The sequence below is a fragment of the Corythoichthys intestinalis genome, chromosome 5 (genome assembly GCF_030265065.1).
Source record: "Corythoichthys intestinalis isolate RoL2023-P3 chromosome 5, ASM3026506v1, whole genome shotgun sequence".
NCBI lineage: Eukaryota > Metazoa > Chordata > Actinopteri > Syngnathiformes > Syngnathidae > Corythoichthys > Corythoichthys intestinalis.
Window position 1 is genome coordinate 54,647,849 of NC_080399.1, and position 25,801 is coordinate 54,673,649.

The following is a 25,801-nucleotide window of genomic DNA, read 5'->3' on the forward strand; positions in this document are numbered from 1 at the left end:
ACGCATGCACAAATGTATTAATTAATTACCGCTTTTTTTTTTATTTACCGTGCGATTAATTGACTTATTGCATTTCGCGACAGGCTTATTCTAATTTGTTCTATTGTTTGTCAGTCAGCATAAGGGAGGCTGCGATGGTGCACAACCAATCAGCTCAGGGGATAAAGCCATTCTCATTTGTGGGCTCCCCGTCAATAAAAATGGAAGAGGGTGCGATGGTGTTCTCATGTGTCAATCTCGTGCCAGTAACGAATCACGCGCCTTGTATGAATGCCCTTGAACACACAAAGCCCCTCAATCATAGCCCCTCAGTCATGTTTGCCTTGCTGCTATGCATTCTTTCTCATGCTTCAAAATGAAGCAATGCTTATTTTTTCTTTTTTTGAGGAATACTTTTTAAAACCTGGCAATGGACTGAATTCGTTAAGTGCGAAGTATCGAGGGATCACTGTATTGGAGAGTGAAGACCAAAACACAGTTATATAAGACGAACCCACTCCTTTCTCCCATTACGTGGGAGGGAACTCACCTTTATCTGCGCGAGTCCTCATTGCGTCAGCTCAGTTTAAGCTGCGCACATTTGCAGTGTGATAAAGCAAGGCGGGAACTTCACTACTCCTCCTCACAGCTTCAAGGCTCAGCCACAATCCCCTCCGCTATTCCTCCCAAGGAAAGATGTAGCACACACAATTGTGACTCGATGTCCCTTATTTGACTTTGATCACTTTGTTCCCAACCGGCTTTAAAAATGTACATGTAATCAAATGTACTAACTCTAACTAATGAACACGAGTTGGTCGGAGGTCCTTTCTGCCACCACCAGAGAAGTAACGAGTGAATGGTACTGGCCAGGACAGCAAAAGATTTACAATCCCGAGGCAAAAAACTTCCATATAAGCAAAGGTATTTAGCGTCATTCACCGAGAATGTTTTGTTAAATCTTTGCTGCGAGTAATGGGACTTTGGATTGGATGTGAGCATATTCTTGACTTTTGCTACAGTCTTGCTGTTGAACAGTCGCTAATACAAACGATATATTTGGTTCTGTAGCTAGGGGTCCAAAGCATAGGCGGAGTTAAAGGGGGGGCCTTGGGGCCCAACCTCTCCCTGGTGGCCGAAAAGTTTCATTGCATTTAATTGACTTTCTTATATATTGATTTTAAAATTAAGAGTTTTTTCGCGGTAAAATATTGTCTATAAAAACTCAAAAACACTAAAACAAACAACAAAAATGAATGAAATGAAAAAAAATGGATATTTTATAGTGGGTCAAAATTATTTTTCAAACCGATCATGTGACTAGCACCTTAGACGGTCATTTGCAAGATGGATATACGTAATTTTTTCAAACCTAAGCTTTCAAAACTGACAGCAACTAATGAGCATGAACCAAAGATTGAAAATGTGGACCATGAAACGCCAGAGACCACCGTCAAAAAGGAGAGCGGAGTTTCAATTTGCCTCACTAAAGATGCTAATTGTACAACAGAGCCACCACCGGTGTCTTGCCAATGTAGTTACCCCATCAAAAATTGTATCCCCTGGCTGCGGTAGCTCACACACACACATTAGTTATGAGTTATGTTGACTTAAACAATTAATTAAATCCAGAAAAGAACCACGGTTATATATTTTGGACATCGACATTTATTGAACTGGAGAAACTCCAAACGGGACTTGAATTTCTGTAATAGCAGTTATAGGTCATTCTACGAGTAAAACAGTAAAGCATTGCCTTATTTTATGTTCAATACGAATTTTACATTATACGACAGAAAAAAACCTTTTTTTTTTTTTTTTTTTTTTTTTTTGATGGACGGGCCATGTTTTAAAACCTCGTAGATAACTACATCACCAAAACATGGAAATCAAGCAAATCAATGCAGCACAGTGGCTCTGCCCAGGGGATACAATTTTTGACGGGGGTAATTGCATTGGCACGACACCAGCATGCCTACCATATTCAATGGTTGACGATCTTGGCAAAAAGTATAGCCGTCCTAAGCAGCCTTATTTAGAATTCCCCTCAAAAATGATGGGAGACAAAAAAAAACAATCATTTTCAACTTATTATTATAAATATTTTTGTAATTTTATTGTTGACACTGCGTTTCGGGGTCATCAACATGTTGTGCCCCCCCCCTGCCCCAAAAGTCAAAATCCGCCTATGGTCCAAAGCACCCAAAACATTATTTCATAAAGGTTAAATTCGTTTTCAAAAATTATATGAGTACATATCTGAGTATCAATATAACGCTTTTTAGTATTTTATTAGATCGAGAAGTATTTACACTACTTTTAGAGAACATAAGAATATTAGGCTCATTTATCAGAAGTATTTGACTAAACCTGGTAGTTTAAATGCATTGTTGTTAACAATTGCGTTACAGTATAACGCCTTTGTGTTGTCAGTTGTGAGTAACCTAATTAATTACTTTTCCGATCTTTGGAACGCCGTTACAGTTACCGAGGATGTGAAGGGGAGCGGATGTGAAGGGGCACATTACTACAGTTTGGCTGAATGAAGAGCGAGTTGTCTGATTTTGTCATACATCAGCTGCCTGCCTTGAGAGAGCAGAGCAGGAGGGGGGAGGAAGGAAGGGGGTGGTGATGCCGTTGCAAATACGATGATGACTGGCTAGGTGGGCGGGTCATGCCCTGCTTCACTACATGTCGTGGCAAACACAACAAGACAGCGATAATGTCAACGGGCCAGGGAATTTCAAAGGTAGTGTTCTCAAACTTGAATTATATTTTAATATTGTTACTTTTCGGAATATTCAAGGATCGTGTTCTGCCTATTGTGTAGTAGGCTTATCTTACAGTGGTTCACAAAAGAGAGTACACCCCTCGCATTTCTGCAGATATTTAAATATATCTTTTCATGACTTTGACACAATGAAAAGTAGTCTGTGTGCAGCTTATATAATAGAGTTTATTTATTTTTCCCCTCAAAATGACTCAAAATATAGCCATTAATATCTAAACCCCTGGCAACAAAAGTGAGTACACCCCTATGACTCTTACAATGAGGTAACAAATATTAACTCAAATACTTTTTGGGCGAGGTAATTTGTAACTAATTACTTTTTTAAAGATTAACAACAGTGTTTACATGTCACATTGGACATTGCGCATAAACACATGGGGCTAGTATGCAAATGTATTTTCATATTGGTCATAATGGTGGTTATTTAGGGACATTTCATGCTGTCAAAAGTTTGTGAACATATCATTAATAAATACTGGAGCAGTTTGTCACTTTTTGTTTGCAACTGCACGACTGCATTATACTTCTCCCAAGTGGCCAAGCCACACATACCAGAAGGGGCCCACAGCGAAATGATGCAGAAACTCTTTATTATTTACGTTCTATTTAAACATATTAATATTATCTTATGTTGGGACAAATGTTATAGAATTCTAGTTTCCTTCTTAAAATTACATGACTAGCTGTGTGTGTGGTTTTTGTATTTGTTTGTTTTCATAGGCTGCGACAGATTAATGGCATTCCCATTCATTTCAATGATTTGACATAGACGTGTCTGGTTATTTATCAAGGTGGCAGTGTGTAACAATCAATTATCTTTTTGTTGCAGCCCAAAAAGTTGGGGTTCTCTAACTTAACTCATCTGCGGCGGAGGCGTCCCGATGAATCCACAGACTACGTTTGCCCCATGGAGTCGGCCGGGGCTCTGGAGGGACATTCTACAGTAAACGGGGCCCAGATACATCACTACCACAACAACAACTTCAGAGGCCTCAGCCCAATTCTGGACAGAGAAGCCCATCACTCCTCGCACGAGGTAGCCATCCATGTGTCAGAAACATGGATATTGTCCTGATTTTCCACTAGCCGACCACAACCACTGTCCATTCCTTTGCTTGCAGCCCTCTATACCTCAACGCGCATTCCCACCCCCATCCTGTGTTCCTCAACCCAGCCTGTCAGTGTGAACCAGTGCCTTGACAAATGAAGATAAAGCTACTCGATGGGGCCAATCGCAGCCACCGGTCATGATGGATCTAGTCCACATCTTGTATTATTAGTCAGATGCTTGACAAACTAAGCTTCAGTATACGGACACTATTTCTAGTATTAATCAGTTCTATTAACTATTGTGCTCCAACAAAGTGATGATTTTATATTTATCTGACATAATTTGAGTAACTTTTATACTTGGGATTTTCCAACTTGAATGCCGTTCTACCACATGGTTTAAATAGACTTGTTACATAGTTGCTTTTATCTTCACAAAATTGTATTTATTATTTACACAACTGCAGTGACAAATATGAAACAGAAGGGTGGTTTTGGAAACAGAACTATTTTGTTTTGTGTTTTATTTTTCTTTGCTAAAATGTTCTTATGTGGTAGTATTTGACCTCCCATAATAAATTTATGAATAACAAGATGTCAAGATGTTTTTCTTTATTATAAAAAGATTGAATTGATGACAAATGAGTGTGCATGTCAAAGTTGATTACATTCTTTGAATTATGAACTTTAGAATTCGGCTATAACACTGATTTTTTTTTTTTTTTTGCAAAGTTTGTATCACCCACATTAAAATGCTTACAACACCTGTACATTTGTTATGTTATGACACCACTTTTATTTTTACAATGTGTAATCAGAAACTTTATCAGGGTTTATGCAGGTCATCAAAAAGCATTAAAAGTCAAATGGATATGTCTCAAAATTAAGGCCTTAAAAAGGATTAAAATGTTCTAGGCATTGAAAATTATAGAAGCTTGATGATCAATTAAAAAAAAAATTATACATCAATTATAATTGTTGTCTGTTAGATCTAAACTTACTTGTATCTAGCAAAATAATAACCTAGAGGAGGACGAAGACAAGGATCAGACAGGAGACGGAGAAGGTTTTACGCTGACGGCCGTCAGGAGGAAGGTTGATGCTGAGCAGGTGGCTCACAACAAGCCTCTCTACCTCCAACCTGGGGACCGCGTCTTTTATTGAGAAAAGAAACATTATGGTGACGTCTACTGAAAACAGAAACATTATGGTGACGTCTACTGAAAACAGAAACATTGACTCTTTTCATTGTGTAAGCACTAAAGCACAAGCGAATAGACTTACATGAGAAAACATAATCATAACACCTAGTTTCAAACACATAATTGTTTTAAATACTGTTAGTGTGCAAAAGCATTAAAGCACATCTTACATTTCCCTCCTGTTGTGGGTTTAAAACTTTTCGGCTTTCATCAGAGTTAGACATTCCCGAGAGTGGGGTTGGTGTCAGACCCGTCAATTATCCATTAGCAGGAGTTATGAAATGTCACGATAGGGGCGAAAAACCTAAGCACATAGGAAAAAATTCCCCTATTCCCTCCCCAATGCGCTAGGGACGAGAGCAGCTTCATTGCCATGGCTTCATGGAACACAAAACATTGAAAATGACATGGTGAGTAAGTGTATGTACAGGCTGGAACTCTTTTGAATGACATTTTGGTAGCAACTTAAGGTTGCCGCGTCGATGGAATTTATCAAGAGTCCATAGGGTTGCAGAGTTGGGATGGCCGACGTGGGGAATCTGCTTTAGACGACAGTGTCCGTATCGTCACTGTCCAAATCAGTATCTGGTTCTTCTAGGGGGACCGAGAGGCGGGTACAGTGTTATCCTCAATGATGTCTAGGAGGTCTAGTAGGGTGTCCGGCACTGGACCGTAAGAACACCTTGTAATCTAACGTAGCGGGGTTGTGGCCAGGTGCCCGGTGCTCTGATGCGTAAAAGCACTGAGCCGTGAACACCTATTTTCTAACCACAACACCCGTTGTTGTCACTGCTTGACTGCTGCGGGCGTTGCGATGGGAACCTTGTAGAGGCTTTCCCAACGCGGGCTGGACAAGGGGCCTTCTTCTGATGACTTTGATGACGACTTGGTCCCCTGGAGTGACAGGCTGTGGTCTTTCGTAGGAGCGGACGGGCTGCCAGCCGGGCGGAAAACCCTCCACCGCTCTTGATGACTTTAGATGAGGTCGGGACCTTAGGAATCAGGGTCTGGTGGACTGGCGTCGCTAGGTCCTTCTGGCAACCAGAAGAGCTTGCACTGGGATTGACGTATTCACCCAGTGCATCCGTAGACTTTCACTGCAGTCGGGCTGACGCCAACCATCTCTTAAGGACCGTCACAGCGTTCACTGTCCCATCTGGCACGCTGCAACACTTTCAGGAAGACCAAGTCTCCGACCCGCACCTTGAGAGTATGTGGATCGGAACATTCTGGCAGATCATTGTTGTCTCAAACTTGTCTTGGCAAAGTCATCAGTCTTTTACTAATTTGTACAATTTGTATTTTCCAATAGTCTGGCAGACTGGGGTCAGTAAATGCAATGGGTTTTCTCTTCTTTTTTCCATTTCAATGTTTAACAGTCTGCCCACTTCCATTAGGCCCTCAACTCTGAAGTGGGGTCCATTGTTACTTCGGACAATGGCAGGTATGCCAAATGTTGGAATAATTCTATCACACATTGCATTAATCACTGTTTTTTCATCCTCATGTGCGCTAGAAAAAATCTTAACTCATCTAGAAAATACATCTATTTTTCCCCAGGCAATATCTTTTCCCCAACACTCTATTTAACTCAATATAATACATGTGCAATGTATGAAATAGTTCAGTTGGTTCTAGAAACCTCCCTCTTTTTGGTCTCTCTTAACATTGTTTATGCAAAGTAAACACTGAAAAAATAATTTTTTTTCCAAGTATGAATTGAAGACATTGGGCCACAATTGTCATAGTGTCTATTAACCAATAACTCAGTCCTGTCCGATATTAAAATGGTTAGCCGATAACATCAGCCGATAAAAACATTTTAAAATATCAGATAATACAGAAATCTTTTTTTCGTTATCACGTGTTGAATAGAGCAGCATTCTGTGCTTTGTATAAGGGCTGATCACAGTTTAGCACAGCATTAATGCTTATTGACCATTAGATATCTCTAAACTAAGATGCGTGATGTGAGCAGATCATTTGCTTTCATGGTGCAAAAAAAAAAAAAAAGTGAAAAGTAATGAATTATAAACTAACGACATACCTCGTTTACTGTACTGAAGCTACAGTCGTGAAAAAATTAAGACACCCTATGGAAGCCTGTGTGTTTTCTAAGATATTTGGTCATATGGATATTTAATATCAATTTTAACAATCTTGAGCGATTAAAGTAATAGAACTAAACATAACTAAAAAAAGATATAAAATGTTAATTTTAAATATATGCCATTTCTGTTGAGAGTAAAATTACGACACCCCCACATTCAATCCCACTTAAAATGGCTTAAAGCACGCACAAGTGTATCACATCAGTTGCACATGATTAGAACATTATTACTTAGTGTTTTGAAGGAGGCTTGCCTTATTGAAACCTCACATTTTGATTGGTGTGCCCCTGACTGTTAAAGTGAGAGAAAACACCATGGTGAGATCAAAGGAGCTGTCTGAGGCCTTCAGAAAGAAGATTGTAGACGCTTATGAGTCAGGTAAGGGATTTCGAAAGATGCTAAAACAATATAAAATCAGCAATTCCACTGTCCAGAAAATCGTCTACAAGTGGAGGACATTCAAATCAACTTCCAACATGCCCATGTCTGGCCGTCCAAGCAAGTTCACCCCGAGAGCAGATAACAAGATTCCAAAAGAAGTCTCCAAAAACCCTAAAATGTCATCACGGGACCTACAGCAGGCTCTTGCTACTGTTGATTTGAAAGTGCATGCCTCTACAATCACAAAGAGACTTCACAAGTTTAACCTTCATGGGAGGTGTGTAAAGATGAAACCTTTGCTCTCCAAAAAGAACATGAAGGCCAGACTGAAGTTTGCCAGAGTAAATGTAGACAAAGATCAGGACTTCTGGAATAAATTGAATTATTTGGACACAGAACAGAGGACATGTTTGGCGTAATCCCAATACAGCATTCCAGGAAAAGCGCCTCATACCAATTGTGAAGCATGGAGGTGGAGTTGTCATGGTTTGGGGATGCTTTGCAACAGCAGGACCTGGCCAGCTCATCATTATAGAATCCACCATGAATTCTATTGTGTATCAGATGCCCAGATCTTAATCCCATTGAGATGTTATGGGATGATTTTAAACGGACTGTACATGCAAGAAACCCCTCAAACATCTGATATTATCGGACTGATAATTATCGTGCACCTCCAGTAGATGGCTACAAAAAGCGTCTCACTGAAGTTATTTCAGTCAAAGAGGGTAACACTAGCAATTACATGGTAGAGTGTCCTAACATTTTCCTCAGATTATGCATTTTTGTTGATATATTTGGTTTAATAAGTAAAACAATGTTAATTTTTGTTGTTTACCTGCAATTAAATCACTTTCCAAGAGATATAGAAAAAACAAGATTAGACATTGATATGTGAACATTTCTTAATAAAGAACTGAATATTTAATGGAGTGTCCTAATTTTTTCACATGACTGTTATCCGTATTGGTTTGATATCATATTTTTGAAATTGGATAATAACGGGATATCAGTTAAAAAGTCATTATCAGACAACTCTACTTACAATTTGTGTGTGTGAAGTAATCTGCAGTAGGGCATGGACATTAAATTAGTATAGTGGTAAAACACCCCTTTGTAGCATGGCCGCTGTGGGTCCTGGTTTTTGTTCATACCGATCAAGCACAGACCTTTTAACCAATGTGGTTTGCACTAAATCAAGCAACGCCTGACTGCTATCAACTGATTACACTTGTAAAACGCCAGATTGGTGAAAAGGTGTGGTCTTGTTTTGTTGGAGAAAAATCCTTCGGAATCAGGAAAATCATGCGAAAATCATGTGGAATAGTTTGGAGACCAATGCCCTACGGCGTTAATGAGCATTCGATAGTTCTGCGGCAAGGGAACACATTGCTCTGTAATTCACCACCAAGCCACTAGAGGGGTGTTGCGTTTTGTTTGTGGGGTTTTGGGGCACTATTGTCGAATTGCTTGAGTTTTCTTCCGGTTAAAAACGATGGCAACGGAGATGGAACGTGGAATGTGGATCTTCACCTCATTAGCATTGAACAACAAATGTTGATCATACAAATGTTGAGGTGCAGGCGACGTAGAAGACGGTTGCGGAGGTTGTCTGTCCGACTATTGATGCCGCACAGAGACTGGCAGTCACATTTCAAATTCTAGCATCAGGTGGAAGCCAGCATGCTGCAATGGCCAGCGTTTTGTCAGATTTTTGCCGTGTCCTACAACCAGCCAGTGGGAAGCCATAGCAGATTTCTAGCAGCTAAGTAACTTCCTAAAATGTGGCTTCGTAAGAAGCATTTCAAAGTCCTGGAGAGGCCTAGCCAGTCTCCAGATCTAAACCCCATAGAAAATCTGTGGAGGGAGTTCAAAGTCTGTGTTGCCCAACGACAGCCCCAAAACATCACTGCTCTAGAGGAGATCTGCATGGAGGAATGAGCCAAAATACTAGCAAGTGTGTGAAAAGCTTGTGAAGAGTTACAGAAAACGTTTGGCCTCCGTTATTGCCAACAAAGGGTACATAACGAAGTATTGAGATTAACTTTTGGTATTGACCAAATACTTATTTACCACCATGATTTGCAAATAAATTCTTTAAAAATCAAACAATGGGATTTTCTGTTTTTTTTCCACATTGTCTTTCATGGTTGAGGTTTACCAATGTTGAAAATTACAGGCCTCTCTAATATTTTCAAGTGGGAGAACTTGCACAATTAGTGGTTGACTAAATACTTATTTGCCCCACTGTAGATGATGTTGTGTAGTGAAAAAAAAATCTGACATGACCCGAGTATTCTTTTCAGTGAATATTTTTTACTTCTAATTGAGTACATTTTTAGAATGACTATAGCACGACTACTTATTTTTAAGTCATACTATTCTTACTTGAGTAGTTTTTTGCTTCTCCAACCCCCTCTGTTCAGAACATACTCAAAGCAACTACACATTGAAAAGGCTGTTTTGTTATGAGTGGCTTCAGCTTTCAAGCATCACCAGTGTCAGCAAATATCATTTAAATCTGTGAAGAGAATTTGCAGAGCTGCCGCTTCGTTCATATAAACCGTAGCATTAAAGAGCTCCATTTCATATTGGAAGGGTAAACCTAAGAAAACCTGAGCTTTTTGAAATCTGTATTTATGCTACTAAAAAAATGCCGGTATTGCATTAAAACATTCATTGATGTGCACTGTCCCAAAGCAGTGGACCTCAGCAACACGCATCATCCCTTAATCCTCCCTCCAGCCTAATGCTCACTAGCATACTGACTGAAGAAACTGCTGACTTACAGACAAATTAATCATAATTCTCAAATAGGTGTGCATGTGTGTTACAGTTGGGGATCACAAGGCGCACTATGTTGGAAATTGAAGCTCTCTCTGAAAGCATCAACAACATGACAGTAAGCAGCAGCATACCATTGACTTTGATCATCGAGATCTGTGAATCATAGCTCAACACGCTTTGATTCCAGTACCTGCTCGGCCACGACGAGGCGCAGAAGGAGCTGAGGAAGTCCCAGACAGCGCTGGTTTAAAGCAACTTCACGTGATGTTCATCGCTGAGCCTAACCGGCCGAACCACACATTTGAATAAGCCAATGTAGTCCAAACAAAGTAGCATTATCCATCCATGTGGTCTCAGTTTGCCACTGTATAACAATAATGACCAGTGACCCTGTTTAGAGCTCCAATGGAAAATAAATGGTGCCAACACATTACATACAGTGTGCTATTTATTTGTGAGTATTGTATGCCAATCCACATGGCCAAAAATATATTGTCAGACCCAAAGATGATGTTACTAATGTTTTAACCCATCAAGTAAAGTACAGGCCAAAACTTTGGACACACCTCATTCATTGCAACACAAATGACGGTCCCAACCCCATTGATAAAGAAATAAATGCCACTAATTAACCCTGAAAAGGCATACATGTGAAGTCAAAAACCCTTTTAGGTGACTCCTTCTTGAAGTTCATCAAGAGAATGGCAAGAGTGGATAGGGCATTTAAAGATACTAGAATATTGTATGTTTTTAGTTATTTCCCCTTTTTTGCTTAAGTACATAATTCCTCACGTGTTCATTAATAGCCTTATTACCGTCAGTGAGAATTTACAATGTAAATAATCACTAAAATAAAGAAAACGCACAAATGAGAAGGTGTGTCCAAACTTTTGGCCTGTACTGTATATTGTTGTATAAAACGAGAAAAAAAAAAAAAAAAAACCTGTTGAATACTGGAGAATTTGATATATTTTGCATAAAAATAATCAATTTGGAGATGGATCAAGTATAGGTCACGGGCAGACTATTTTGTTTCCATGTGTTTGTGTAGCAACACCCATCCATCCATCCATCCATCCATCCATCCATCCATCCATCCATCCATCCATCCATCCATCCATCCAAGTATCTGAAACGTTTGGGATTTCTCACATTTATGCATAAAACCCCCGTCAAATGTGATCTGATCTTTGTCAAAACCACACAGATGAAAAAACAGTGTCTGCTTTAACTAAAACCACCCAAACATTTATAGGTTTTCATATTTTAATGAGGATAGCATGCAAACAATGACAGAAGGGGGAAAATAAGTAAGTGAACGATCATATTTAACATTTTGTGGCCCCCCCATTGGCAGGAATAACTTCAACCATACGCTTCCTGTAGCCGCAGATCAGTCTGGCACATCGATCAAGACTAATCTTGGCCCATTCTTCTCTACAAAACTGCTGTAGTTCAGTCAGATTCTTGGGATGTCTGGTATGAATCGTTGTCTTTAGGTCATGCCACAGCATTTCAATGGGGTTCAAGTCTGGACTTTGACTTGGCGTCTACAGAACGTGTATTTTGTTCTTCTGAAACCATTCGGAAGCTGATTTACCTCTGTGTTTTGGATCATTGTCTTGTTGCAGCATTCATCCTCTTTTTAACTTTGTCTGACAGACGGCCTCAGGTTTTCCTGCAAAACATCCTGACAAGCTTTTGAATTCATTCTTCCATTAATGATTGTCCAGAGACTTTCAGAGAATGTTTCGTATCCTTTATCAGATTTATACAAATCAACAATCCTTGACCGCAGATCTTCAGACAGCTCTTAACCGAGCCATGATGCACATCAGACAATGCCTCTCATCGAGACAATTCTTACCAGGTGCATGTTTTACAGTGGACAGGACAGTTTAAAAACTGGTTTCAATTATTCTTTAAGTCTCCTTAGGCTTTCTTGCCATTGTTTGCATGCTATCCTTAATTAAAATATGAAAACCTATAAATGTTTGGGTGGTTTTAGTTAAAGCATACACTGTTTTACATCTTTGTGATGAAATTCCAAAAGGTTCAGATATTTTTTCATACCAGGTAGCTAACATACTGAGAAAGCTAACTGCAGCGTGTCCTGAGTCGTCCGCGGGGCCTTACGTTAGGGTCATATGTCCAAAACACCTCTCCAGGGAGGCTTCCAGGAGGCATCCGAACCAGATGCCTGATCCACCTCAGCTGGCTCCTCTCAACGTGGAGGAGTAACGGCTGTACCCTGAGTACCTCCTGGATTACCAAGCTTCTCACCCTATCTCTAAGGGAAAGCCCGGATACCTTGTATTAGAAACTCATTTCAGCAGCTTGTATCCAGAATCTTATTCTTTCGTTCATGACCCACAGCTCGTGACCATAAGTGAGGGTAGGAATGTAGATCGACTGGTAAATCGAAAGCCTTTGCCTTATGGCTAAGCTCCTTCTTCACCACAACGGACTGGTACAGAGTCCCTATCACTGCAGTCGCTACACCAATCCGCCTGTCAATCCCCCACTCCCTCCTACCCTCACTTGTGAACAAGACCCCAAGATACTTGAACCCCTTGAATCCACTCCTGGACCTTGAAATTCTTCTTGCGAAGCCACTCTTTTGTTGCCCTGGCTGTGTGTTTGGGATCATTGTCATGCTGAAAGACCAAGCCACGTCTCATCTTCAATGCCCTTGCTGATGGAAGGAGATTTTCACTCAAAATCTCTCGATACATGGCCCCATTCATTCTTTCCTTTACATGGATCAGTCGTCCTGGTCCCTTTGCAGAAAAACGGCCACAAAGCAGGATGTTTCCACCCCATGCTTCACAGTGGGTATGGTGTTCTTCGGATGCAATTCAGTATTCTTTCTCCTCCAAACATGAGAATTCGTGTTTCTACCAAAAAGTTCTATTTTGGTTTCATCTGACCATAACACATTCTCCCAGTCCTCTTCTGGATCATCCAAATGCTCTCTAGCAAAATGCAGACGGGCCTGGACGTGTACCTTTTTTCAGCAGGCGACACGTCTGGCAGTGCAGGATTTGAGTCCCTGGCGGCGCATTGTGTTACTGGTAATAGCCTTTGTTACTGTGGTCCGAGCTCTCTGTAGGTCATTCACTTGGTCCCCCCGTGTGGTTCTGGGATTTTTGCTCACCGTTCTTGTTATCATTTTGACACCACGGGGTGGGATCTTGCATGGAGCCTAAGATCGAGGGAGATTATCAGTGGTCTTGTATGTCTTTCATTTTCTAATAATTGCTCCCACAGTTGATTTCTTTACACCAAGCCTTTTACCTGTTGCAGATTCAGTCTTGCCAGCCTGGTGCAGGTCTACAATTTTGTCCCTGGTGTCCTTCGACAGCTCTTGGTCTTGGCCGTAGTGGAGTTTGGAGTGTGACTGACTGAAATTGTGGACAGGTGTCTTTTATACCAATAATGAGTTAAAACAGGTGCCATTAATACTGGTAACGAGTGGAGCCTCGTTAGACCTCGTTAGTAGAAGTTAGACCTCTTTGACAGCCAGAAATCTTGCTTGTTTGTAGGTGACCAAATACTTATTTTCCACTCTAATTTGGAAATAAATTCTTTAAAAATGTAACAATGTGATTTTCAGGTTTTTTTTTTTTTCCTGACATTTTGTCTCTGATGATTGAGGTTTACCCATGTTGACAATTACAGGCCTCTCTAATCTTTTCAAGTAGGAGAACTTGCACAATTGGTCCTTGACTAAATACTTATTTGCCCCACTGTAACGGACGGTCAAATAGAAGAGCTGTTAAACAAATCGTCTGAGTGACTTGCTGTGATGATAGAAAGTTACTTAATTCAGAGAGTGGAACAAAATATCAAGGAGGGGGCTTGTGTGCCCAATGATCCCAGGGGCTAAGTGGTCTAGACTACAGCTTTGTGCCCTTGGCAGGATCCAGAGGTTGCTAGAGTAGTCAAAGGTTTTACTCAAGAGTAGTGTTAGTCTGGACAAGAAGGAAGATGGATGGGTGGACAGGAGGATGGATGTTTGAGAAGAAATCATTTTGCGACCAGTGACATGGCCCAGGTTGGTAACCGCTGCTTTCTTATGCCAATTTTATGTAATTTCTCAAGCCTTGAAAACTCAGGTCTCCCTTTTATATCTGGTTCGTTTACTCCACTTTTGAAAAGCAAGATCATCATTAAAGCCACCCTTCAAAACAGAGAAAGGAATTTTGTTGCTTGCCAAAGCCCTCAGCCTCAGGCCAACCACTGTCCACAAAGTGCTTGACTTTCAAACTGGTAAGATAACTTTTTGTTGACATACCCAAAAATGGTATAAATTGCAAACGCCCCACCCATGCCAATGCTGTCAACTCCCATTTGAAGGTTGGTTGGAAAGTCCTGAGTTGTACTTTAGGGCCTGTATGTGACAAAACCCTGAACACACACACCTTGTTTAAGTAAGCAAGGCAGAGGTGTAGAGGGTAGGAAGTGGATTTGGACCTAAAGAAAGCATCCAGGGACATCCTGGTGAGTGATCTATATGGTTTGCAAAGCTTGCTTTGTTTTGGGTTTTTTGTTTGTTTTCATTTGTTCGCACTGGTGATACTACAACTACCAGTAGCATAACTCCATATGGCAGTACAATTGAACCTCTACAATTCACAATTCCATCCAAAATGAATTTTTTTCAAAATCTTAGACAGATTGTTTTCTTTTAATAATGAAAATGTCACATTTTCAATTTGGCCATAATACTTTACTGAGCAGACAGGACAAAGACGTATAACTCTTTGAGTTCAATTTGCGATTCCATACTCACTTATCATAGAGACATTTGTGAGTGTCAAAAAGTCCAATGAAACATGATGAAGTCCACATTCCGTAACTTTGGAAGCATTCCATTTTTGAGGTTCCAGTGTAAAAACTACGTTGGTATAATTGTGCTATATAAATAAATTTGCCTTGCCTTTTCAACCTTAATGACATATTTTCATAACATTTGTAATGATATGTCGACTGACAATTAGTTGAATGACACCTCTTTTATACAGTATCTTTAGGGGGCCTGTATCACTTACACCAGCACTAATTAACTTTGAGGAGAATGGTAGGAACCAAAAAAAACTAAAAATGTCCCGGCTGCTTTATACATGACTTTCCTCTTTCCCCACTCATTATAAAAACGAAAGTCGATACTAGAGCTGTCCCGACTAGCCAACGTAGTCGATGTCATCGATGATGTAAATGCGTCGACGAGCACATCATCCCGTCGATGGTTAATGAAGGGTTAAAAAAGTATATGTGCGGAAAGTTGTAACGAGGTTTACGCGCAGTATCGGTGACCTCTCGTCCATGCCTGGTGGAAATGATCAGGACTGCGTTTTTTGACGTTCTGCCAAAACGGGCATATTTATTTGAGCATTCACAATTTACAAAACATGCTTGCATCGGCGCACTCCAAACAGCTCTCACTGCTGGGGAGGATTACATCATAACCAAATGCATTGAACACACATACACCCATCTGCTACCGTATAATATTTAGTATAAGGGCGTACACGTAAAACAAAAGTTGCTAATAGCGGACGCTCGGGATGCAAACGGGGAAAGTGGCACAAAGTCAAAAAAGCGGACCAGAGTGGCCAAAGCTTATTTCAACGAAAACAACGGAACAAAGAAGGGTATACTGTCTGTTCAGTCTAGCGCTGTCACCCAGTTATAATGTTGGAAGACGACAGGAGACAACAAGCTGGCAGATCGTAAGTCCATATAACTACATTCTTTTATTGAAGTTGCCTGTATTTGCGTTGTACGGCGGAGTGTAATGGTCTAATGTCGGGCTAATGTAGTTGAATAAGCAGCTACATACATTACGTAACGCGTTGCCGCCTCCGTTAAAATCAACAATATTGAAAGCATCTTGCGTTTTAGAATCAGTTTTTCAAATAAGATGGTCCTTATCAATTTGCTTCATCCACATCAAATTATAATTAATAAAAGAATTTATACTAATGCTTTGTCGTAGCTCCCAGCCAAGGTACATGTATGTAAAGTGCATAGCGGCCCACAGCAACACACAGCAACCCCTACGGAATAATGAGAGTTATTTTTTTACCAATAGTACAACTTTAATCATGTAGCCCTTTTTTTCAAATTTAAAGTTTTTTTTCCCACGTACTTGACTCCAGTAATATGTGCCATTTATTTATCTACTCTGCTGGTGCTCACTCTAATGCTGGGAACAATATAGTCATACCACAAGAAGAGAATGAAAGAGTTGTTTTGAGTCATGTTGGAAAGGTGAAGTCACAGTGTTATGAATCTGTTTACATTCCATTCTTTTTCACTAGTTAATGCTATCAGCATTTGACCTCACTGTTTATTTGTGATTTATTTTTTGTTATTTGGTTTTTTTTTTGTTCTTCAACAATGAATTAAAGTGTTCTTAAATGTTTTTGTGAAATAATAAGCATTAAAAAAATTGCTAGATTAAAAAAAAAAAAGTTAGTAAAAATTTTAGTAGACCAGTCGACTAATCGTTAAAAAAGTTTGCTGACTAATCGGAGAAAAATCTTCGTTCGGGACAGCCCTAGTCGATACGAATGCTATCGCGCGAATTCTGCAAAGATGGCGGAGCAACAAAAGAGACAAAAAGATTTGTCCGTAGAGGGAAAAAAAATGGATACCACCAGGATACCAGCATACTCAAAAATCAACATTGCCCTGGCTTTCACTCGCTGGCATAACGCCTCCCCAACCAATCTTGTCAGCGTTGACAAGTTCGGGTGGGGTGGTGGGGTTAGCCACAACTGCATTCATTACCTCATTACAATTCATCCTTCACACAGCCACTGGAAACAGAAATGTTGTTTAATCCATTTGCAGGCGACCGGGAGAAAGATTTTTGATTGATTGATTATTTTACGACAATGTGTCAATGTGCGCTGGTCCTCATGAGAAACTAAGTCTTTCTTAAAGCAAAACACTACTGCTTTTGTCCACCCGCGTGGCTAAAATCGACCAAAACTGAAAAGTTACATAGTGTTGCCTTAACTTACCGGTTTCGTTTGTTTCCGAATTAATTTACTTTATAGAACTGTTTTTAATAAGCATGACACAATAAGGGTAGGAAATGGAATCGAATGGAAATGGGATAGAATGTAATGTAATGAAGTTGACTTCTTTTACAGCTATGCTCATTTATACTCTTCTCTAGTGTATTTGTGAGACAACCCTCTGATCTCCGCAGCCCGTCTACCATGGGGGAGAAGATGAGTAAACCTTCCATTAAACCTTTTGAGGATGTCACCTTCTTCACATCCTTCAAGCCCTACAGCCCTCCCGTCACCAATAACAACACTCCCCCTCGACCAAGCATCTTCTCAACGCTGAGACGTCCCCCGGTCGCCAAGCCCAATGATTTCATACCCCTTTTCAGCGACTGCATCAATGCCGCCTCATCCAGAACTCAGGAGTACATGCTCTTCAAGGACCCAGAGGAAAAGTTCCACCCAAGCCCAGAGGCCCTCACTCAGGTATAGCAAGCATATTGAGTAGAGTAGCCGATAATATCAGCCAATAAAATCATTTAAAAATAATATCAGATAATATTGACATCGGGTTTGGGCCAATATGCATGTTGCCTCCAAAGTTAATGTAGAAGCCTTCTGCCTTATTTGAACGGCTGGTTGCAGCTTAGCACAGCAGTTATGTCTTTTGACCATTAGCAGTCAGCAAACTAAGATGCTAGGGATTTATCATGTGAGCAGACCATTTGCATTCATGGTGCAAAAATTAAATGAACAATAAATTTAATAATGACAAATTATAAATTCATTACATACCTCATTTACTGCACTAAAGCTGAGTGCCTTTGTTATTTTGTGCCAGAAGCACTGTATGAGCCATATGTGATATGGCAATGCCTTATTGGCACTTTGCACTTGCACTTGATCCAATAATAAATTATAAAATAAATAAATAAATAATTATGGATTAGAAATAATATGTTAAGACTGCGACCGCACATATTGGTATCGGTTTGATATCGGTATTACAATATCATGATATCGGTTATGGGTTAAAAAGTCATTATCAGACAACTCTAATATGAAGTTTGTCCATAGGTAGGAAAAGTACTCACACTCTGTACTTAGAGTAGGTAGAAGGGATTCACTTAGTGATGATACCCATACTGTATATTATTAATTCCACAAAGCGAAAATTTTGTTTCAACCAGCTCACGAAACTTGAGGACAATGACAAATGAATGACATCCACTTAAGCTATCAGCACCCCGATTCCTAACCTCAAACATGACTTTATTTGTACCCGGGGGCAGAGGTGGGAGTAGCATTTCACTCACTTTTGCTTAAGTAAGAGTAGCTTTACTTCAAAATAATATTACTCAAGAAAAGGTAGTTATCCAAAACATTTATTTAAGTAAAAAGTACCAGTGAAAAGAATAATTAAGGAGTGCCTGATTAAAAACAATGTTATAATTTTATTCCCATCACAAGATAATCTACATGAACTGTTATTATTATAACATACTATAACCAGTGTGGTTAATCTTACTTTAAAAGAGTAATTAATTACAGTTACAAATTACTTCTCCCAAAAAGTAATTGCGTTAGTAACTCAGTTACCTGAATGTAAGAGTAATTAGTTACTTGGCAAAGTAACTGATAATTTTCATGTTTTTCTTTTTCTCCCCCCCAAAAATTTAAAGGGTTTTTGGGACAATTGGCCATAGCCCAATTCTTTACCCTAAACTTAACTAGACACAAGGCTATTGCGGCTATTGCGATAACTACTGTAGATAGTAACCTTTGCTATGTGTGGAAGTCAGTTTAATGTAGAGAATCAACCGTTAAAGTTGTTAAAATTGCTCCCGTTATTGCATTAGTTCCCTTCTGTCTACTTTTAAAACTGTTTTAAAACTGTTTCATCATTTAAAGATACTAGATTTACAGTGCCTTGCAAAAGTATTCGGCCCCCTCGAATCTTGCAACCTTTCGCCACATTTCAGGCTTCAAACATAAAGATATGAAATTTAATTTTTTTGTCAAGAATCAACAACAAGTTGGACACAATCGTGAAGTGGAACAACATTTACTGGATAATTTAAACTTTTTTAACAAATAAAAAACTGAAAAGTGGGGCGTGCAATATTATTCGGCCCCTTTACTTTCAGTGCATCAAACTCACTCCAGAAGTTCAGTGAGGATCTCTGAATGATCCAATGTTGTCCTAAATGACCGATGATGATAAATAGAATCCACCTGTGTGTAATCAAGTCTCCGTATAAATGCACCTGCTCTGTGATAGTCTCAGGGTTCTGTTTAAAGCGCAGAGAGCATTATGAAAACCAAGGAACACACCAGGCAGGTCCGAGATACTGTTGTGGAGAAGTTTAAAGCCGGATTTGGATACAAAAAGATTTCCCAAGCTTTAAACATCTCAAGGAGCACTGTGCAAGCCATCATATTGAAATGGAAGGAGCATCAGACCACTGCAAATCTACCAAGACCCGGCCGTCCTTCCAAACTTTCTTCTCAAACAAGGAGAAAACTGATCAGAGATGCAGCCAAGAGGCCCATGATCACTCTGGATGAACTGCAGAGATCTACAGCTGAGGTGGGAGAGTCTGTCCATAGGACAACAATCAGTCGTACACTGCACAAATCTGGCCTTTATGGAAGAGTGGCAAGAAGAAAGCCATTTCTCAAAGATATCCATAAAAAGTCTCATTTAAAGTTTGCCACAAGCCACCTGGGAGACACACCAAACATGTGGAAGAAGGTGCTCTGGTCAGATGAAATCAAAATTGAACTTTTTGGCCACAATGCAAAACGATATGTTTGGCGTAAAAGCAACACAGCTCATCACCCTGAACACACCATCCCCACTGTCAAACATGGTGGTGGCAGCATCATGGTTTGGGCCTGCTTTTCTTCAGCAGGGACAGAGAAGATGGTTAAAATTGACGGGAAGATGGATGCAGCCAAATACAGGAACATTCTGGAAGAAAACCTGTTGGTATCTGCACAAGACCTGAGACTGGGACGGAGATTTATCTTTCAACAGGACAATGATCCAAAACATAAAGCCAAATCTACAATGGAATGGTTCAAAAATAAACGTATCCAGGTGTTAGAATGGCCAAGTCAAAGTCCAGACCTGAATCCAATCGAGAATCTATGGAAAGAGCTGAAGACTGCTGTTCACAAACACTCTCCATCCAACCTCATTGAGCTCGAGCTGTTTTGTAAGGAAGAATGGGCAAGAATGTCAGTCTCTCGATGTGCAAAACTGATAGAAACATACCCCAAGCGACTTGCAGCTGTAATTGGAGCAAAAGGTGGCGCTACAAAGTATTAACGTAAGGGGGCCGAATAATATTGCACGCCCCCCTTTTCAGTTTTTTATTTGTTAAAAAAGCTTAAATTATCCAATAAATTTTGTTCCACTTCACGATTGTGTCCCACTTGTTGTTGATTCTTGACAAAAAATTAAAATTTTATATCTTTATGTTTGAAGCCTGAAATGTGGCGAAAGGTTGCAAGGTTCAAGGGGGCCGAATACTTTTGCAAGGCACTGTAAGTCAAGATTTGGCCGATTTAGGAGCATTTTAGATAAAAACACTTAGGTTCGCTAGGAAGTTTCTCTACAACAGAGCCTTTCTGAGTGGTCTACTGCTTTAAGATGGCTGCTGTTTACTAACGCATCTAGTTCTTTACATGTTGCTAATGCCACCGTTTCTGTCATTTGCATCTAGTTCTATATTATGTGACATCTACCGTAGCATCATGTGGGCGTAGTTTGTGGGCTATCAGCTACAGTCAGGTATTATTGGAGCCACCTAGCATCGCGTTTGCAACGCCGTCACAACTCCCTTGCTTCCTCCCCACTCTTGCTCTGCTCTCTCGTCTCCGTGTGTCCGTCTCTCTGAGACTTTTCTCACGTCATTCAACCAACATAGTAACACATAGTAACACACGCGTTTACCGCCTCAGTAATGGTAACAGCGTTGCCAAGATGAGAAAAGTAACTAATTAGATTACTCACTACTGAAAAAAATAACGCCGTTAGTAATGTCATCATATTCGAACGCTGTTATTAACAACACTGACTATAACCTAGTTCATGACCATATTAGGCCAAAAGAATTCATGAAAATCATCAAATTCCGACTCCCACCCAAAGAGCATGAGTGCCCTCTAGTGGAAAAAACACTTCCTGTCATTAGATTAAGACAGTACTTCTAAAATAGTGGGGCGCGCGCCCCCCCCCCCCCCCCCCCCCCCCCGTACTAGAATAAAGTGTACTTGCACATCCACTCAGTGGGTGGCAGTGGCGCTCTCATTTTCAAAGTGTGCGCAGTATTTTTGATGTAAGGAGAGCTGTGCGCCGTTTTCGAAAGCCATTTTCTGGCCGGACTCACGCAGCAACCCACTGTCTTCTCCGGTTTTCACGTGTCCGCCCGAGAAGTGCCATTTTCGGCTTGGGATCGTCACGACGACCGCCCTCACCTACGGTTCTCCCTCGGCCGCCGAGAGTGCGCTTTTTTGGGCCGTTTGCCTTTTGGCTTTGACATTTAATACAGTGGTAGACGAGGAAAGACCACTGTTTACTGTGTCTAAAAATGATGATAGCGGACAGCCGTAAGCCAAATCAATTAAGACGCCACTTAAAGACATTAGACCCGAATCTCATTGATAAACCGCTTGGTTGTTTTTCAGCGAAAACGTGCCGAATATTGCCAACAATCGTCCCGCTTTGTCAGTGTTATATCAGTAAACCAGTGCAAACTGGAGGTGATACTATGAGCAGCGAGCAGCGAAAATAAAAACTGTCCTTCTGTCCAAAGACACTTTTTTTTTTCTTCTATTCAGTTTTGTTTTTTCGGTCAAATTTTTTGGCATATTGTCCTCATGAGTTAATGTTTCTAATCAATTTGAATTTGTTATTATTTACTGATTTTATTTTTCAGTATCAAATGGTCAAAAATGTACCTTCAGTGTATTTTTACAGTTTGGATGCGACTTTTTTTTTTTTTAATTCAGGCAAATTGATGCGCGTTAAGTCTTTTCTGTTACAAACAAAACAATGTTAATAAATTTATACTTTATAAGTTCATCTCTGTTAGTTTGTCTAATAGAAAAAAAAGGTACAGTGTGAGGCAGAGGCGTACTTATAATAGTAATATTATAGACAAATGATACTATTTACAGTGGCTGCAGAGTTTGGGGGGGGGCGCGAAACATTTATGTCTTCCTTGAGGGGGCGTAACAGAAAATAATTGAGAAGCACTGGATTAAGACAATCATATCTCCGGTTTTCCGTGGTCCGTCGGTGCCAATAAAAATTGGGAGAGACGTTAAATTTTTCGAGTAATTTGGCTTTCGGGTGATGTTGACAGCTGAACTCGGCTTTACTGCGCTTTAAAGACAGTGATTGAACAGGCCGGTGTAATCATTGGACCGCTGACTAGTTAGTGTGTGGTCGGGTGACTGTATTATGACCAGGTGGGTAGTAATGTGTTAAACTTACTCCCTTATATTTATTTGTACATCTAAATGTAGTCGATTTGTAAAGAAAAAACACTACTCTTAGTCTTTGGCAGATTAGAAGTAGTAGAGTTTTTGATAAAGAGCGCTGCCCTCAACTTGACTCGAAAACGTGGATTTTTAACCTCTCTCCCAGTTTTTATTTGGCACCGATTAACCACGGAAAAACGGAGATATGATCCTTTTCATTTTAAAATAGTAATAATGAAGGAACTCTTCACTATTCAAACATACTATATTATATTCCCCACCAGAGGGCAGTCATGCTCTTTGGACAAATAATAATAATAAGAATTCGATGTATATATATATATATATATATATATATATATATATATATATATATATATATATATATATAACATTTTTTTTTGTATTTCTTTGGATTAATGTGGTTGTGTAATGGGTTTTTGTACAATATCATTATACCAATAGTACATATAGATAACTTTGTGCTCAGAAAAAAATACCATTGTTCAAAAAAAAAAAAAAAAAAAAAAAAAAATCCCAAAAAAACATATAAGCAGTTACTCGCAAAGTTACTCATTAGTTGAGTATTGTTTTCACCAAATACTTTTTTACTTGTACTTGAGTACATTTTTTGGACAACTTACTTTTACTTAATATTATTTTAAAGTAATGCTACTCTTACTTGAGTAAAATTTTTGGCTACTCTACTCACCTCTGATTGTGACATAATTGGTATAATGGAGTAATGTGATTATTTTTGTGACATCTCATTGGTGAAACTGGTAGGGCCACTGTGTGAAAAATAAAAGAGGTGCTGCCTCTTTGGATGCTTCACAAGCAACAAATACGCGCGCAGGCTTGCAGCTGTACAACCTTTCCCCTCTTTCTCTAACTCAGCTGCGCGACTTCGTTGGAGCAAATACGCTCTTACTCGTGTGTGTGCGCTCTTCTTTGTGTGCACAAATACATTCTCCATGTGTTCTTACTCGCGTGCAGAAGCACTACCTGCCCTATGCTGCGCCAAAATAAAAGCATGCATCATAAAACAAAAGTCAACATTATTTAAAAAAAATAAATAAATGAATAAAACAACATGAGACAAAATGGCGGCTAAGGTTACGGCGTCATAAAGTCGAAATCATGTAAGTCATAACCCGGGGACTTCCTGTATACTGTAGATTTTTCTAAAAAATGTACTCAAGTAAATGAAACGCGTTACTACCCACCTCTGCGTGGGTAGATTTGTTTTGCAGGCAGCGCAGTTGGCATCACAGTAAACCACACATTTAACCTCAATACAGATCATAATAACCCAATTACAAAACAAAAGACGAAAGAATTGTTCATCATAAGCAACAGATTAAAGACGAGCATGGGTATAAATGTCTACATTCTTTGCAAATAATTTGAAATAACTAATATCCTCCCACAGATCTTCCTTATGACCTATATCTCCCAGAGCGTCAGCCTCAATTTGACAGACATCTTCAATTGCACAGCCATGACCCCTGAGCAACGCATCCTGCTGGGGGCTGACTGGGTGTGGGCCGTGTTGGAGAAGGCTACTAAAAATCCTCGCGTGCAGATCGCCGTGCAGGTCCTTCACCTGTCAGACAAAGAGGGCGGCGAAGAGGACGGCGTTCCCCGGGAGACGTGCAGTGAAACCGTCCAAATGGCCCAGAGGGAGTCCAGTGACAAAAACATGTACGAGAGAATGGTGGACTTCTGCACCTCCGTCGGAAAGGACTGCTATGCACTGTTTTTGTTCTTAGGTAGGAAAAACGACAAGAGCAATATCTACGGCGTTCTAAGCAACAATTTTGAAGCGGCCATCGGGAAGTGCGACAGGATCGACAGGGCTCTTCTTGAGAACTTCTTCAAGGGGTCTCGGTACCTGCACACGCCATCTGGAATGATGCAAGCCGTCATCACCAAGAACGAGGGAGACCCTCTCACCCTCATGATTAAATTCAGCTGAGCTTCAAATGATTAGAATTATAATATATTCTCATTGGAATCCTGAGAAAGTACAGTGATCCCTTGCTACTTCGCACGTCAAACTTCCTGCACTCAGTCCATCGTGGATTTTTTCCATTTTAAAAAAAATATAACTAAATAAATAAATACAGATAAGCTGTTCCGAGCCGATCACGTAGTCTCCCTTTCTCTCTCTCCCTCTCCCTGCTCTTTGTTGGTCAGGCAATGCTCTGGTGTTGCCTATTAAAGTTAATGATTGACAGACGTTTGGGTTTGATCCTGCCAGAGATGTGAACTTCAAAGCGCTGCATGCGTCAATCATTGTTTAACTTGTTAAACAGTTGCTGTGGCAACTCATTGTGTGTAAGAGAGCAGCTTGAGCTTTTTCATTTGAACTTGTATGTGTATTTTTTATGTATATATATATATATATATATACACACACGTTAAATATGAATAAAAACAGTGGTATGAAAAAGTATCTGAACCTTTTGGAATATCTCACATTTCTGCATAAAATCACCATCAACTGTGATCTGATCTTCTGTGTCAAAATCACACAGATGTAAAAACAGCGTCTTCTTTATGCAAGAATCACATCTAGCCAAATCTGAAGAGAAATATCTTAAACACTCAAATTTTAACTTGATGTATTCAGCCAGCTATAACAGCAGACAAAGAGGAATATCAATATTAATAAATAAAAGAATCTCATACACATTAAATAGTGCAATTGCAGACCCGGAAGGTAGATTCATAATAGTACAAGCTACCATAAGTAATAAACTGTTCACATTAGTGAACATATATGCCTCAAACAACGAGGATACACAGTTCTTCCACAATATCTTTGGTAAACTGAGTGACATGTCAGTGAATTCAACAATTATTATAGGAGGGGACTTTGACACTACACTTGATCCAAGTATAGATAGCTCCAATTTTAAACTCATTAAACAGTCACAAACTGCAAGAACCATTAGGAAATATATGGACGATTTCGGC

The 25,801-nt window shown here is 39.8% G+C and overlaps 2 protein-coding genes across 17 annotated transcripts in view; both read left to right on the forward strand.

The window, feature by feature from the left end:
- The window catches only part of ppfibp2b (PPFIA binding protein 2b), a 119,299-nt gene extending 114,709 nt beyond the window's left edge, over nucleotides 1-4,590 (forward strand). For all 15 annotated transcript variants that reach the window (XM_057836097.1, XM_057836101.1, XM_057836102.1 and 12 more), the window contains 2 exons: nucleotides 3,600-3,806; nucleotides 3,892-4,590. In XM_057836097.1, the coding sequence (XP_057692080.1) occupies nucleotides 3,600-3,806; nucleotides 3,892-3,957 (273 nt within the window). In that variant the 3' untranslated portion in view covers nucleotides 3,958-4,590. The remainder of the gene's footprint in view (nucleotides 1-3,599; nucleotides 3,807-3,891) is intronic.
- Nucleotides 4,591-14,713: 10,123 nt separating this feature from the next.
- Nucleotides 14,714-25,154, forward strand: rep15 (RAB15 effector protein). Of its 2 annotated transcripts, none has more exons than XM_057837698.1 (3): nucleotides 14,714-14,804; nucleotides 17,494-17,812; nucleotides 24,252-25,154. In XM_057837698.1, exons 2-3 carry the CDS (start codon nucleotides 17,537-17,539, stop codon nucleotides 24,795-24,797), a joined length of 822 nt encoding a protein of 273 aa, XP_057693681.1. In that variant the 5' UTR covers nucleotides 14,714-14,804; nucleotides 17,494-17,536; the 3' UTR covers nucleotides 24,798-25,154. The 2 variants fall into 2 exon arrangements, with proteins under 2 accessions (XP_057693681.1, XP_057693682.1); XM_057837699.1 differs by having other exon boundaries at nucleotides 14,755-14,804; nucleotides 17,527-17,812.
- The last annotated feature ends 647 nt before the right edge of the window (nucleotides 25,155-25,801 follow it).